This window comes from Talaromyces atroroseus (genome assembly GCF_001907595.1).
Source record: "Talaromyces atroroseus strain IBT 11181 chromosome Unknown scaffold_1, whole genome shotgun sequence".
In the NCBI taxonomy this organism is placed as follows: domain Eukaryota; kingdom Fungi; phylum Ascomycota; class Eurotiomycetes; order Eurotiales; family Trichocomaceae; genus Talaromyces; species Talaromyces atroroseus.
Window position 1 is genome coordinate 2606056 of NW_017971433.1, and position 13318 is coordinate 2619373.

Sequence of the window (13318 nt, forward strand, 5' to 3'; positions counted from 1 at the left end):
TATGTATGTATATCACACAAAAATCAATATGTAGATCAGATGGTAGTGTAAAAATGAAAATAAGGAAAAAAACGAACAGCAGGGATATAGGATGGAGTATAAATTAGAATATGAAAGATGAAAGATGAGAAATGGAAGGTGAGAAATGAGAAAGAAAAGAAAAGGATTGTTGAAATAAATTCACTTCTTACATAATGACACATCTCTTTGCCTTGTTCTTAGGTTGAGGACGGGGATTGAGAACGGCACTGTATGTCAAGATTAGCATAATACATCGATATCTTTAAATGAAAGAAGAAAAGAAAGAGGAAACATACCGAATAGCCTCGTCAAACACACTCTTCAAATTCCTCTGCGTCAACGCCGAACACTCCAAGTATTTGTGCGCTCTAATCTCCTTGGCCACAGTGAGAGCTTGCTCATACGAGACGGGCTCCATCTTCTTCGCCCGCAGACCATCCGCAGTAGCTCTGTCCTCTCGCAGATCCAGCTTTGTGCCGACCAGGATGATGGGGACGCCCGGGGCGTGGTGCTCGATTTCGGGGTACCATTTCGCCTTCACGTTGTCGAAGGAAGGTGGACTGACGATGGAGAAGCAGATCAGGAAGACGTCTGTTTGAGGGTAGGAGAGTGGTCGTAGACGGTCGTAATCTTCTTGACCGGCAGTATCCCAGAGTCCAAGGCTGATAGGTCGGCCATCGACCATGACACTAGCGGAGTAGTTGTCGAACCTATATTTTATTCGTTTGGCGTTCAGTGTGTGTATACAGAGATTGAATCAAGGACACAAACTGACACTGTTGGAATGTACTCTCCTGGGAAAGCATTGGTCGTGTATGAGATCAGGAGACATGTCTGTGCTCGTCAGTTTGACTGTTTGCACACATCACGATCAACTCCGTTGCAAGGGTACGTAATAACTGACCTTCCCGACAGCACCGTCACCAGTCACAACGCACTATCCAATTAGCCTGTCGTATTCTTGCTTGGAGGCACGTCGCGAAGGTACCTTCAATGATTGAGTGGCAGGCCCAGACGCCATTGTTGTTTGGTTGGTAATTAAATTATTTTTTATCCTTATTATCCGTATGCGATTGAGAAAGAGAGAGAGAAAAAGTGGGCGAAAGACGAGGTGCGTTATCAAGTGAAAGTAAAAGTAAGATAGTGATAGAGCAGTCCGGCGAAGGAGGAAAGGGGGGAGGGGTATCTGAAGGGTTACAAAAGCCAGTCAGTACGTATATCGTCAAGGAATCAGATTGCAAAGGAAGAAGGAGAGAAAGAAAGAAGAATAGAAAGAAACAAAACAAGCTGCTGGGGACCAGGGTGACTCCAAGTCTCTTGCAGTGCTGCAAGTCTGGTTTGGTTTTGACATGTCTCACCTCTATTAGTTGCTGCCAACGTATGACTCTCGAACGTCGCAGCACAAACAAGCGGCGAAGACAGAGTGCAGAATAAAAAGGAGGGAAAGAGTAACAGCAGAGCGCCGGCAATGGCAAGCAGGCGTGCGAGAGAGAATGAGAGAGGGAGGAAGATAGGAGGGAGAGATTACGAAGGTTAGGGAGGAGGTTAGTTAGGGAGTGAGCCTGAGTTCTAAGGCCCGAAGCGGAGGGCGGGGAGACGCCAACGTTGAACTTATCTCTGCTCGCTCACTCCCTCACTCACTCAACGCCGTCCCAAACTGTATCTGATTTGTCTGCGAATGCGCCAACCGGACAGTATGCTACGCTGCCGACTACGTGACTGCGCAGCATTCTCAGCTTGGACTCAAACCGGCTCGATTGGCAGCCTGTCGCAATGCAGAGTCCGGCATTTGCTCGCTGACTGGATGTGCTTTATGCAGGCCTAATTTAGTCGGCTTTTGTGCTCGAGTCATTCCATGGCTATTTTAAGCTATGCACTCGGAAAAATCTGCTATTTCTTCTCTTGCTACTGAATTAGCTACACTAAGAACAGGCCAGCTCGATTGCTCGCCTAGGATATTACTACTACTTATCAGGGAGGCCTTCTATGGATCGTGTCAGATCTTCATGCATGTGAGCTATCGAAATTTCCTGTACATTCAAGAAAAGACACATCTCATTCCATGCGTTGATTGTCCAGGGAGACATCAGCTAGCTAACTGATCTATCATTGTATGGGACTACTCATTGTTATTCTACGGATCTGTAGTCTTCGGCCGGATATAGAGCATATAATCACCCGTCACAGGTGAAGCTCGCGCGTGTCATGGAACTGCTTACGACTTCTCCCAAGTTTATGTCTGTGCCGTACTCGGAAGTCAGTCTACCTGATGTAAAGTTTTCTTTATTTTCTTGTTGACTAATGTGACGTATAGGACTAATATGTGCGTGGCTAGCTATTCTCGGAGTCGCCTAAAGATGCGTACAATGGTTTGTCGACACAAACACTCTATGAATCGCAATTATTCTGGCGGTATATCTAGGCTTAGATAGTGCACGTCTACAGGAATGGCCAAATCTCATGGCCTTCTATGCCTACATAGCGTCGGCTCATATCTCTCCCTCACGACCCTACGTACGCTATTTGGACTATGCGCTATGCTTTTGAGGAACGACCGGTGCCCTGGGATGCTGCTTTCGAGGGTGAGCGGGACCAGCGCATTATATCTGCTGCCCAGTTTATTCGGTAAGATAGGTCAGAGCTGTTCATATTCTCCCCCCAGATCGACGGAGGACAACCCAAGCTGGGCACTCGGCCTTTAGCACTTTAGCGAACACCGGCTTTCTCTGCGAAGATGCCATTGTTGAGAGGATGGCTTTAAGAAGGCTGCAGCGGACAGCTCGAAATTGAGTGAGGAATGTAGAAAATTTGCTGGAAAGGCGGCGACTTTGATCGGAGCAAATGAAGAGTATTTGGTGTTCTAGATGCTTATCTTCGTTTATCTGGTTTATTTTGCGTTACCTAGGTACGATGGCTCTCTCATATATACAATCTCTTTTTAGTCATTCACAGCATTGGGGTATCTTTAAATCACAAACATAAAATAGCTTTTACAAGGCTTGCCAGTGGTAACCAGCTGGCACTAAATCAAGACAGAATTCTTCAAAGCCCCGTCGGCGCAACCATAGACTCCGGAACACCATCAAAGACCCAGTTCAGCGAATCAAAGAAATCGGAGAAACTGGCCTCGTTCATAAATGCGTTATCCTCGAAATTAGTCGAAAGTATCCACGACGCATCGTTAAGTGGTTGTTCGGGATGAGGGCCCATTACACCGCTGGCTGTAGCTTGAGTTTGATTGACATTCGCTGTACATTTGATTAGCCGACTTGTCGGACAAAAGAAGAGGGAGCAGAGGAAAGGAAATCACCTTGGGCAGTATCGTCCGAAGCCTTTGACTGCCTAAATCTTCTCCTCCATCGCCACACTGTGTCGTACACGTGACTCATGCTCATCCGACTACGTATTCCAAGATGGAGAGCATCATCCCCAGAGCTCCCTGCATTCCACATTTGGGATATAATATTCGCCAATCGGACTGGTCGGTCGTTGTCGACTACGCTAATTCTTCGGATCGACGATATCGCCCCGTTGAAGAGAAACTTGCCGTGGTCGATATCAATCTGTCGCGCAAATGAGCTCTTTAGCAGTTTCATCAACGCAAACGCTGCCGATACAATCATCTGGAGGATGTAGTTTGTCGCGTGGATGAGTAGGTTCCCCGGGGACGTTTCAAGCTCCAGCACTCGGCCGAGGAATGTTGTCGTTGCAAGGAAAAGGTTTGTCAGATCATCACTTCTAGCGTTCTGACTCAGGAAAACAAAGTACCGAAGATGCAGATTCGCAGCACGTAGATGTATCATGTTGATCTCTGTGATCAATTGAGTATTCATCCAAGTCAAGATTGATAGAAAGAGAGAGTAGCTTACGTGAAAGATCATTTCCAAAATCCAACTCCATTTCCCTCAACTCGTTTTCCAAGATTCCTACAAGAAGCAATTTGTCCATGCTGAGAAATTCTGAAGGTTCTGGCCGCCCATTATAAAGACTCCTCGTCACGCGATCACAAAACTTCTCAATGCGCAGCCTCGCTTTGAGCTCTTCGGGCAGCCTGTAATCCGCTGCTTTGAGGGAAGCCGGCTCCAAAGCCCAGTCATAGATTGTGCTTGGAGGTTGTCCGTATCCAGTAGCGACGCTAAATAGAATTAGGACGCGTTCTCTTTCTGCTTCAAGTTTGTGTGAAATACTTACTTTTGCGCCACGATATTGCACAAAACCCATGTCTGTAGACGATCTTTTAATTCCTCTCCTCGAACCTCCATACGGAATGTCGTAAATTCTTCCGGCTGGACGGGGCGATGTAGACCCAACTGCATAGCCAGGTTCATCATCAAGCCGCTAAGCATGAATGTTTGATCGCTCTTCTGGCTCGTGGTAGGCAGAGGCCATGTACAAAGCAAGCATAGCGCCTTAACGACGTGGTAGTTCTGTGGAACACTGCTGATGCTTGCCCACAGCAACCTGCTGAACGGACCTGACAACGACACCAACAATCCCGATTCAAATGGATAGCGTCGGCTAGATACGCATATGACAGTCCATGCAAGGATTTCAGAGCAGCTCCGACACTCTTCGGGATCCTTTGTAGGATCCAGCAAAGGGAGGAAGGGATGATAGAACCTGAAGTATCTTTGTTGGGGTTATAAGAGTTAACAAAAATGCAGCATACTTTGAAGAAAGAACTTACTGCTCGAAAAGCCGATCAACACGTTGCTTTGATAGTGATATGTCCTCGAGGACCCACGCATTGCTGCTGTGAGAGACAGGAGTATCACTAGCGACATGAGATGGCAAAGACGGTCTCATGGGAGATGGCTGATGATCAGCCGAGGCTGATAGAGACTGTGCGCGCGACGAAGAGGGCGGAGAATTAGCATCATAATAACCCTCTGCAGAGGAAGGATTGATGTCGTTTCCGTCGCCAGCATCTATATCATGCTCTCCGTTGGCCAGGCGCCGACGAAGGTCGGCAATCTCCTTCTCCATCTCCGCATTGCGCCTTTTGGTATTTGTTAGGATGACATGTGACCTTCACCAGAGGATAGCATAGACTGACCGTCTCTTGGAGATACGCTTGAAAGACGACTCTACTTTACATTCAATGTTCAGCCTCTTGCAGCGCGAGCACGGCGAGCGAGCTGACACAGGAGCCTGCACAATATCGCAGCGCAACTAGAGTATAGACAGACCGTCAACATTTGTTCTGGCTCCACAGCGGGCTACATGCAAAAAGCGCACCTTCTGCTGCTTGCACTCATTGCAAGCCCTCCGACTGCCTCCCCTCCGCTTTTTAATTGGCTGCTGCGCCTTGTCTGGTTCAGCGGGCTGGCCAAGCAGTACCGATCCTAAGACTGGCCGGGGAACTGGCGGAGTAGGCATGCCAACGGAAGTGTGAATGCCCAGCGTTCGTCTGAACTCTGGGTTCATCTGTTCGATCATCGACGGCGGGCCATAGCCGGACATGATTCCTTTTGATCCTGATTAGCTGCGTCGAGGCGATCCAATCTGATATGTGCAACTCCGGCAATCGGCAGAAAACTTTGCGACGAACTCGGCACTTCTGCTGCACTGCTGACTCAGCCAGGCACGTGCGCTGATTGGTGCGGCACGGCGGGTGCCTTGGTGCCTTGGTGCCTTACCTAACTAACTAGTAGTTCGTGCCTTACTGCCTCGGTGCCTGCCCGCTGCCTCAGCCCCGTGTGGCGGAGCGAGCCTGCGGTGGATCGCCGACGTCGATCAACGTAGCCACATTTCACGGGGGCGCGCCTGCAGTTTGGACTTTCCCAAACTCAACACTGCTCTTTGCCCCAACATTCGCAGCCATGGCAGACTCTTCCTCCCCAGCTGCCTCGTTCTCTGCACATCGCTCTTCGCAAGACCACGATGAGGCGCTCAACTCTGGCGCTGCTGCTCCCGCCGACATCATGTCGCCCGGCGAGCCGGCCCCCAACGACCAAACAAAAGAGCGCATAGAAAGGATTTTGCAGTCAGAGGTATATTGCTTGTTGAGATGCGATGCCACGCGATTCCATGCGATGCGAATTCCTCCATGTCTCTCTTGAAACTAATGTTCGAGTCCCTGTGCGCAGATCGGTGTTACCACGCTCCTCTCTCGTTTGAAACAGAGCATTGCCTCCGCGCGGGTCTGTGACTTTCTCCTCCCCTTTTTGTTTGGCATTGTCAACCAAAATTCTCATATCTCTTCCCACCATAGGACTTCGCATCATTTCTTAAAAAGCGCTCCATTTTAGAAGAAGAGCAGGCGCAAGGCTTGAAGAAACTCGCTCGCAACGCACAGGAAGCCGCCCACAAGCCTGAAACCCGCCAAGGCACGTACGCTCGTGCCCAAGATGAACTCACAAGAATACACGAGCAGATGGCCGACCATAGTCTGCAGTTTGCCGTCTCGCTATATCAAATGTCTGTCGACCTTGCCGAGCTATCCGACAATACCGAAAAGGGCCGCAAACAATGGAAGGCAAGCGGTCTCGCCGCCGAGAAGAGAGTATCAGACGCGGAAAATCAGGTTGAGAAGGCAAAGGCAAAATATGATACGCTAGCAGATCAGTACGATCGCGTCAAGACCGGTGACAGACAGGGCGGGAAATTTGGCCTGAAAGGCCACAAGTCTGCGGTCCAGCAAGAGGAAGAGCTGAGTCGAAAAGTTCAAAATGCCGACTCCGATTACCAGGCCAAAGTTCAGGCTGCCCAGATAGCGCGCCAGGAGTTGACATCGACGCATCGGCCTCAAACTGTTTTCCAGCTGCGGCAATTAATCTTCGAATGCGATTCAGGGGTCACTCTTCAACTGCAGAAATACGGTATGTCCGCTATCTTGTACCGCTGAGATTTCCAGAGGGTACTAACATATTTGGAATGAAGCCGCCTTCAACGAAAGGTACCTGCTCGGGAAAGGCCTCTGCGTCAGCCCGTTGAAGAACGCTCCATCCGACGGACCAAAAAGTTTGCGCGAAGTCGCGCATGACATAGATAGCATCAAAGATTTTAACCAGCACATCTTGACTTTTGAGAATAGTTCCGGCTCGGTTGCGGCCCGAGAAGTGCAATATATTCGCCATCCCGTAAGTAGTCTGCTGTTTCAAAGCTATGTTAAACAGCTCGCTGACTTGCGCGCAGACCCTTGGGGCCTCTACATCCGCGCCTGCGCCTGCACCGGCTCCTTCGTCTCAGCCGAGCACCTTTAAACCACCTCAGGCATCAATGCCTGCACTTTCTCAGCCACCTGTGGTAGCAGCATCTTCTCCTTCACCGCCAGCTGCGTCGTCAGTATCAAGCGGCCTTACCCAACTACCGCCATTGTCTATTCAACAAACTCCTGACAGCTTGAGCACACCGTCTCAATACCAAGTTTATCCTGGCCCTGCACCTTCAGCTCAACCCTCCGCAGGGCCTCCGTATCCTCCCTCTCCTTCCGGAGGGTATCAGCCGACTACGTCTAACGCTCCGATGATGCATCCACCGAACGGTTATCAAGCGAATCTTCCTCCAGTCAGGCCAGTTTTTGGGATATCGCTTGAGGACCTCTTCCACAGAGATGGCACAGCGGTTCCGGTGATTATTTATCAATGTATCCAAGCGATCGAAATGTTTGGTCTTGACATGGAGGGCATTTATCGACAATCCGGAAGCGCCAACCACATCAACCATATGAAAGCGGCATTTAACAATGGTTAGCGCCAAACTCCCAAACCTTACACAATTACCAAAATTGACTCATGTCTATTGCAGATTCTTCTCAAGTAGACTTCACCAACCCGGAGAACTTTTACCATGACGTGAATAGCGTGGCCGGGCTTCTAAAGCAGTTTTTCAGGGAGCTACCCGATCCTTTGTTTACTCGACAATTCTATGGCGACTTTATAAATGCTGCTCGTACGTAGATGACCTTGTTCGGCTGCTATAAATTTGTGCTCATTCGGTTGAATTTAGGAATTGAAAATGATACTCAACGCCGGGATTCCTTGCATGCCATTATCAATGGTTTGCCTGACCCCAACTACGCGACTTTGCGAGCTTTGGTTCTGGTAAGACAGACGAACTGCTCCCTGTTCTTTTATCCTCAGACGCTGATTATGTTGTACAGCATCTCAATAGAGTTCAGGAGCACTCAAGCAATAATCGCATGACTGCGGGGAATATCGCCATTTGTTTTGGGTTAGTAATCCGATTGCATTTGTTTTTTGGGGGGGGGGGGCGCGATGCTAACATGCCTAGGCCAACTCTCATGGGCGCGTCTGGAAGCAGCCTGATAGATTCTGGATGGCAAAACCGTGTCATTGAAACGGTGCTTCTCAACACGTTCCAAATCTTCGACGACGACTGATCGAACACGCTACGATTATAATTCATATCCTGGATTATTAAACATATACACAGGTCGAGAGTCCACATTTGCAATACCCAGGGTCAGTGATGCTTGCATTTTACGAGGAGCGAGGGTTCTCAACATATCTCTCGTATTAGGTTGGCGCGGTTGTTCTTTGAATCCCTTTTCTTCCTTTCGTTCACCGATATTCATATTTGTTTTTCCTTCGACGTGTTTATATTGCGCCTAAATCTTCAGTCGTTTTCTTTCGTCGTTTAATTCACTTGTCTATTTTCTGTCGACCTTGCGTGCAAAAATGAAAATCAATGAATGGCGCGAGCGAAATGTTAATTCATCTAATTGTCTACGGCCTATATTATTGTTATCAAGCAGCATGTTACTTTGGCTTCAGAGTTACGCGATTCAGTTTTCTGTCCGAAGTAGCTAGTTATTTAATTCTACACGTGTACAATAATTACTACGCAGTCTTCCTTCCCTTCCTGCCCAAACGCATTTTGCTGCTAAGAAGAAAATGAATCATAATGTAAAATGAAGTGCCCCCGATACCTAGCTACAATCATACCCAGAGAATATATAACAGAATTAAGACATACGCAAACTCCTGCAGCGTCTGGAAGAGGTACGTCACATCAATTTGGTCATTCATATTTGAAGATTAACAGACATACAGGACAACTGCCTACCTAGGCAGTAATTCGCAGACGGCGTTGCTGCACATCGTCTGCCTTAAGCAGATACCTATTAGGCAGTATTTTGTATCTATGTCTCGCTGTGTGTACTCACTCCATTGTCTGTGTGCGAGATGTCTCGTGTGCCCCAACTTAATTTTTGTCTAGTTAGCAAGGGAGCCCAGGCACTGAACAGCAGCTAGGTCTTTGACATTTGTGCCTAGTTACTAAACCATATCCAGAAGTGACAACCCATATGAATTGAGCAACCTTTTGCCTGATCTGCGAGTGAACCATGGAAGGCCCTAAAGGCAACAGCCCTACCGTAGACTGCCTGATTGGGTAAAGCCCAATATCTAGCCCTAAGACGTTGTCCTCATCTCTATGTTGTTTCGTTCCTTCATGACTCTTGTGTTTGATTGTCAAGCGACACAACACTGCCTAACTCTGCCTAGTATTGCCTATTCTTATACATGTATTCTGGCGCGTTGTATGTCTTGTCTGTTTATGGTTGTCCAGACAGTCATGACTTACCTGTATTCTGAAGCATACAGTGCATGTTGTTCCAAATAATACACAAATTAGGCAAAGTAGCATGCGACAGGCAACGATCTCTGAGCCTATATAATCGCAGAACATCGATAGCCCTGGAGGTAGAGGAAACCTCTTTTCTCTACTCTCCTTCATTTGTTGACGCGTACTCTATTATAACTTCTACCGGTTTCACACACTCTACTTTATCACTTCATTCAAACTTTATTCAAAACATCCCAGAATCCCACCTGCTCAGTCAGGATGGCTGCCGCAAACCACTTTCAACCTCCGCAGAGAGATCCGCCTCAACAGCATAGCAGGCATGTGGCTCCGGAATATGCTTCATTTCCTCCTCCACCTTCTATTCCTTATCCTATTGCTATGTATGATCTAGCCATAGCATTCTACTATCCATGCCCTCAGCACCTGCCGCCTTGTCATATGGCAGGAGAAAGCTACCATTCTACCTTCGCTTCTTCTTCCTCTTCTTCTTCTGCCACTCCTATGCCTGTTCCTTATTTCCCCCACAATCATACTCCGTGTGATAATCTTTATTATTACCATCCTCAGGGCTACGCGCCTCCTCACCATCAACAGCAACCGTTAATGCCCCCTTTCCTGCAGGGCCTTCCTCCTCCTCCTCCTCCTCAAATGAATATGGCAAAACTAGTGCTGCCATGCCAGAAAATGGCCGACCCCGAGGCAAAGCTGTTTGTTGGAGAGTAAGTACCTCGTGAGCAAAACTTGCTGTCAAGCCCATACTAACAGGGTCTGTTCTAGTCTACCCATGCAAATGACGACAGACGAAATGCGGAAGGAGCTCATTGAAAAGTTCAGTTTCCATGGTCCATGTACAGTCAATGTTATATGGAAGTCTACCATAACTCGGGTGAATGAAAAGCCAATTCCGACTGGATGGATACAGTACAAGGTATGTATCTTTTAGCCAACAAGGAAGAAGTTCGCCATACTAAAACACTCTGGTTAGAACTTTATCGATGCAAACGCAGCATTGATGTGGGCCAAAAACGAAGGATTTTGTATTGGAAACCGCACTGTGAGAGTTGAACGAGCTGATGGCAAGAGTACGCCTCCCCTTGTAGTACCAGTCTAGTACGAAGGTTTGTTATTTCTAACAGACACAATTAAATCAGGAATCTGCCGTCTCTACCCAAGCGACCCCCGCGCTGTCCCGACTCTCGAGGACTTCAAGGATATTATGACGAAGTTCATTCATTGGACCGGCAAGCAGAAGAATGTGCGTATGCCAATACACATTTCCGATAGAATTGAGATGGTGGCAAAGGATTTCAGAGGGCAGAGATTCCAAGTGCCCTCGGTGGGCGTTAACTTCAGATGGTGCGAAGACGCACAATTCGCACAAGATGCATGTCCTTCTCGTTTGTCATTATTGGGATCAAAATGGCTGACTTCGTACAGAAATTCCTCAAATTCTCGATCCAATACAGAATCGACATTGAGCGGGTGAGCATCACTAACGACGTTTATTGGCGACTTCCCTCTGTCCTCCCCGAGCACCATCGTCTTCTGTCCTTGAATGGCCTAGGTCTGGACCCTAGCGAAGTATGGCGACAGGACCGTCAACGTCTGCGAGAACAACGAGAAGACCGACACAAGTTACGATTGCAATTGCACGAGCGGGCAGAGGCTAACAGCAACAACAACAACATCAACATTCATGGGAATGGCGCTTCGGATCCCTGTTACGACTTTGTCGATAAACTGCCCTCGGAGATACTTCGGTTCCCTAAGCAGAGCGCTGCTTCCCGCTTCAACAGCCGTCGAGGTAGCTCCATGATGGAAAAGAAAATGTCATATATAATAGGTATGGAGTTGAGAGACATCTGCGATCCGGCGCTTGAATCGGCATTTATGGTCTGAGTTTTCGGTATTTTGACCTGGAGGAACTGAATGGATGGAACGGAAATTGAGGGTGACACTTGGGAAAACTGAAAGATTTTGATTTGATATGTTCTATTTATCATTATTAGACTTATTATTATATGAGCATCGGAATAGAGGATTTTGGTGGTTATTATACATCACTTGCCTTATTTTCTAGACAGACAACCACTGATTCACCTTCTCCTCGCCCGCCATAATATCCAAAACAAACCTCCCAAAGTCATCTACTTCCTCTGGACTCGTCTTCTTTAACAACTGCGTACCCGACTCCAAACTCTGACAAAACAATAACCCATCACCACCGCGGCTGTCTTTCGTCTTCTCCCGACACCTCGCCCACCATTCATACGCCGACTCGGCATGCCACAGGCCCGCGCGAGGCGTAAACATTAATCCACCAGGGCACGCATTGATGCCGTAGCTCAACAGACTATAAATGCACTGCATATGGCCGGCGACTAGCCAGGTGCGACGAACGCTTTCGGCGAGGATCCAGGCCTGCCAATCTGAGCGAAGTTTCTTTTCGACGCTTGCCTTGCCGTTACTGCTACTGCTCAATAGATAAGGGCCCATGGATGTCGACATCGAATACACGTATTGGCTCGAAAGTAACGCGCTGTCGAGCATTTGCATGCACCACCGTGTTAGCACTGGGATGAGAGACTCTGCCATGACGCGCGAACGGATATCGCCGTCGTAGAGTCGAATTAGTTGATATACCAGTAATGCTTGGACGCGGGCTAGATGGTCTAGTACGCTTTTGGTCTTTGTGTTGTTATTCATATCATCAGAGATATCCCTGGTTGAAAATATACCATTGTCACCGTCGTTGTCATTATTTTGATATTCTCCTTGTTCTGCCAATAATGTCGCTACTCGTTGCTCAATAATCCCCAACGCCATTTTCCTATTCTTCGTGGTACACGCAAAATATGCCGCGCAAGACGTGTACGCATCTTGAATGCATTTTGGCATGTGTAGCCCGGCTGCGTCCCCACCATGAGGATAGCAATCATCATTATAGCTGTCGTCATGATAATAAAGGTTTTTGTGAATGAACATATTACTCCCCTGCTCAATCCACTCTCTCGCCCAGCACTGTACCTGGTGTACAGATTTATTAAGTTGGGGAATCGTGCGTCCAATACGATTACGGCGCGCCATCTCACTGCTTGCAACAGTCCACGAGTCGGGGACTAGGAAATATAGCGGATTTATCCTGGTACCTTGCAGGAGTAGTAATTCAGCTGAGTATAGGAGTGAGTGCGTTGTAGGTGGGAACTGCTGCATAGTAGCAGTAGCAGTAGCAGCCGAAGAAAATGACGGCGTTAAAAAGGGAGGGGAATAAGAGGACGGTGATGATGATGATAATGAGGTCGAGACTAGTCCTTGAGAATCGCCATCTTGGCTGTCCCTGTCCCTGTGCCGCCTACTACTATCACCACTACTACTGGGTGTTGCAGTAGTAATAGGAGTAGGATCATGGAGTCTCGTAGACGGGTAGTAGCACTCAATGCCCCTAACAATGCACCGTCGGCATGATGGATGTTGCAGGTCGCATCGTCTTTTGGCTTTGATGCATGCGTTGCAAGCCTTTCGCCGCGATTTTGCTGTTGCTGCTATCCGTCGATGACGGGCGTCTGCCGAGTCATGAAATGGCATTTCTTGTATCTTTTTGCTTTACTTTTCTTTTTCGAGCAGCAAGTCTGTCTGTCGATGATCTGAGATGTATTTGTAGAATGGACGAATTGAATTGAACTAAATGATGTTGGAAGTAACTCCAACTAGGTTCGTGGCTTACTAATCGGGGTGGTCCCGCTTG

The 13318-nt window shown here is 47.9% G+C and overlaps 5 protein-coding genes across 5 annotated transcripts; 2 read left to right on the forward strand and 3 right to left on the reverse strand.

Annotated features, from left to right (window-relative positions):
* Positions 1-187: 187 nt before the first annotated feature.
* UA08_01995 (Rho-related protein rac1B) lies at positions 188-1042 on the reverse strand (the record flags this gene model as incomplete). The annotated part of the gene is made up of 5 exons (XM_020261720.1): positions 188-248; positions 318-731; positions 797-855; positions 926-958; positions 1010-1042. 5 exons carry the CDS (start codon positions 1040-1042, stop codon positions 188-190), a joined length of 600 nt encoding a protein of 199 aa, XP_020123040.1.
* Positions 1043-3063: 2021 nt separating this feature from the next.
* Positions 3064-5484, reverse strand: UA08_01996 (hypothetical protein; the record flags this gene model as incomplete). Its single annotated transcript, XM_020261721.1, has 7 exons — positions 3064-3269; positions 3332-3832; positions 3891-4156; positions 4213-4650; positions 4709-5020; positions 5078-5172; positions 5260-5484. 7 exons carry the CDS (start codon positions 5482-5484, stop codon positions 3064-3066), a joined length of 2043 nt encoding a protein of 680 aa, XP_020123041.1.
* A 359-nt stretch (positions 5485-5843) lies between these two features.
* On the forward strand, positions 5844-8365 carry UA08_01997 (hypothetical protein; the record flags this gene model as incomplete). Its single annotated transcript, XM_020261722.1, has 8 exons — positions 5844-6014; positions 6236-6842; positions 6904-7103; positions 7159-7711; positions 7771-7914; positions 7972-8066; positions 8126-8196; positions 8257-8365. The coding sequence occupies 8 exons, from the start codon at positions 5844-5846 to the stop codon at positions 8363-8365; spliced, it is 1950 nt and encodes a 649-aa protein (XP_020123042.1).
* Positions 8366-9831: 1466 nt separating this feature from the next.
* UA08_01998 (hypothetical protein) lies at positions 9832-11472 on the forward strand (the record flags this gene model as incomplete). The annotated part of the gene is made up of 5 exons (XM_020261723.1): positions 9832-10292; positions 10351-10501; positions 10559-10655; positions 10725-10828; positions 11011-11472. 5 exons carry the CDS (start codon positions 9832-9834, stop codon positions 11470-11472), a joined length of 1275 nt encoding a protein of 424 aa, XP_020123033.1.
* A 177-nt stretch (positions 11473-11649) lies between these two features.
* On the reverse strand, positions 11650-13158 carry UA08_01999 (hypothetical protein; the record flags this gene model as incomplete). The annotated part of the gene is made up of 1 exon (XM_020261725.1): positions 11650-13158. One exon carries the CDS (start codon positions 13156-13158, stop codon positions 11650-11652), a length of 1509 nt encoding a protein of 502 aa, XP_020123034.1.
* Positions 13159-13318: the final 160 nt, after the last annotated feature.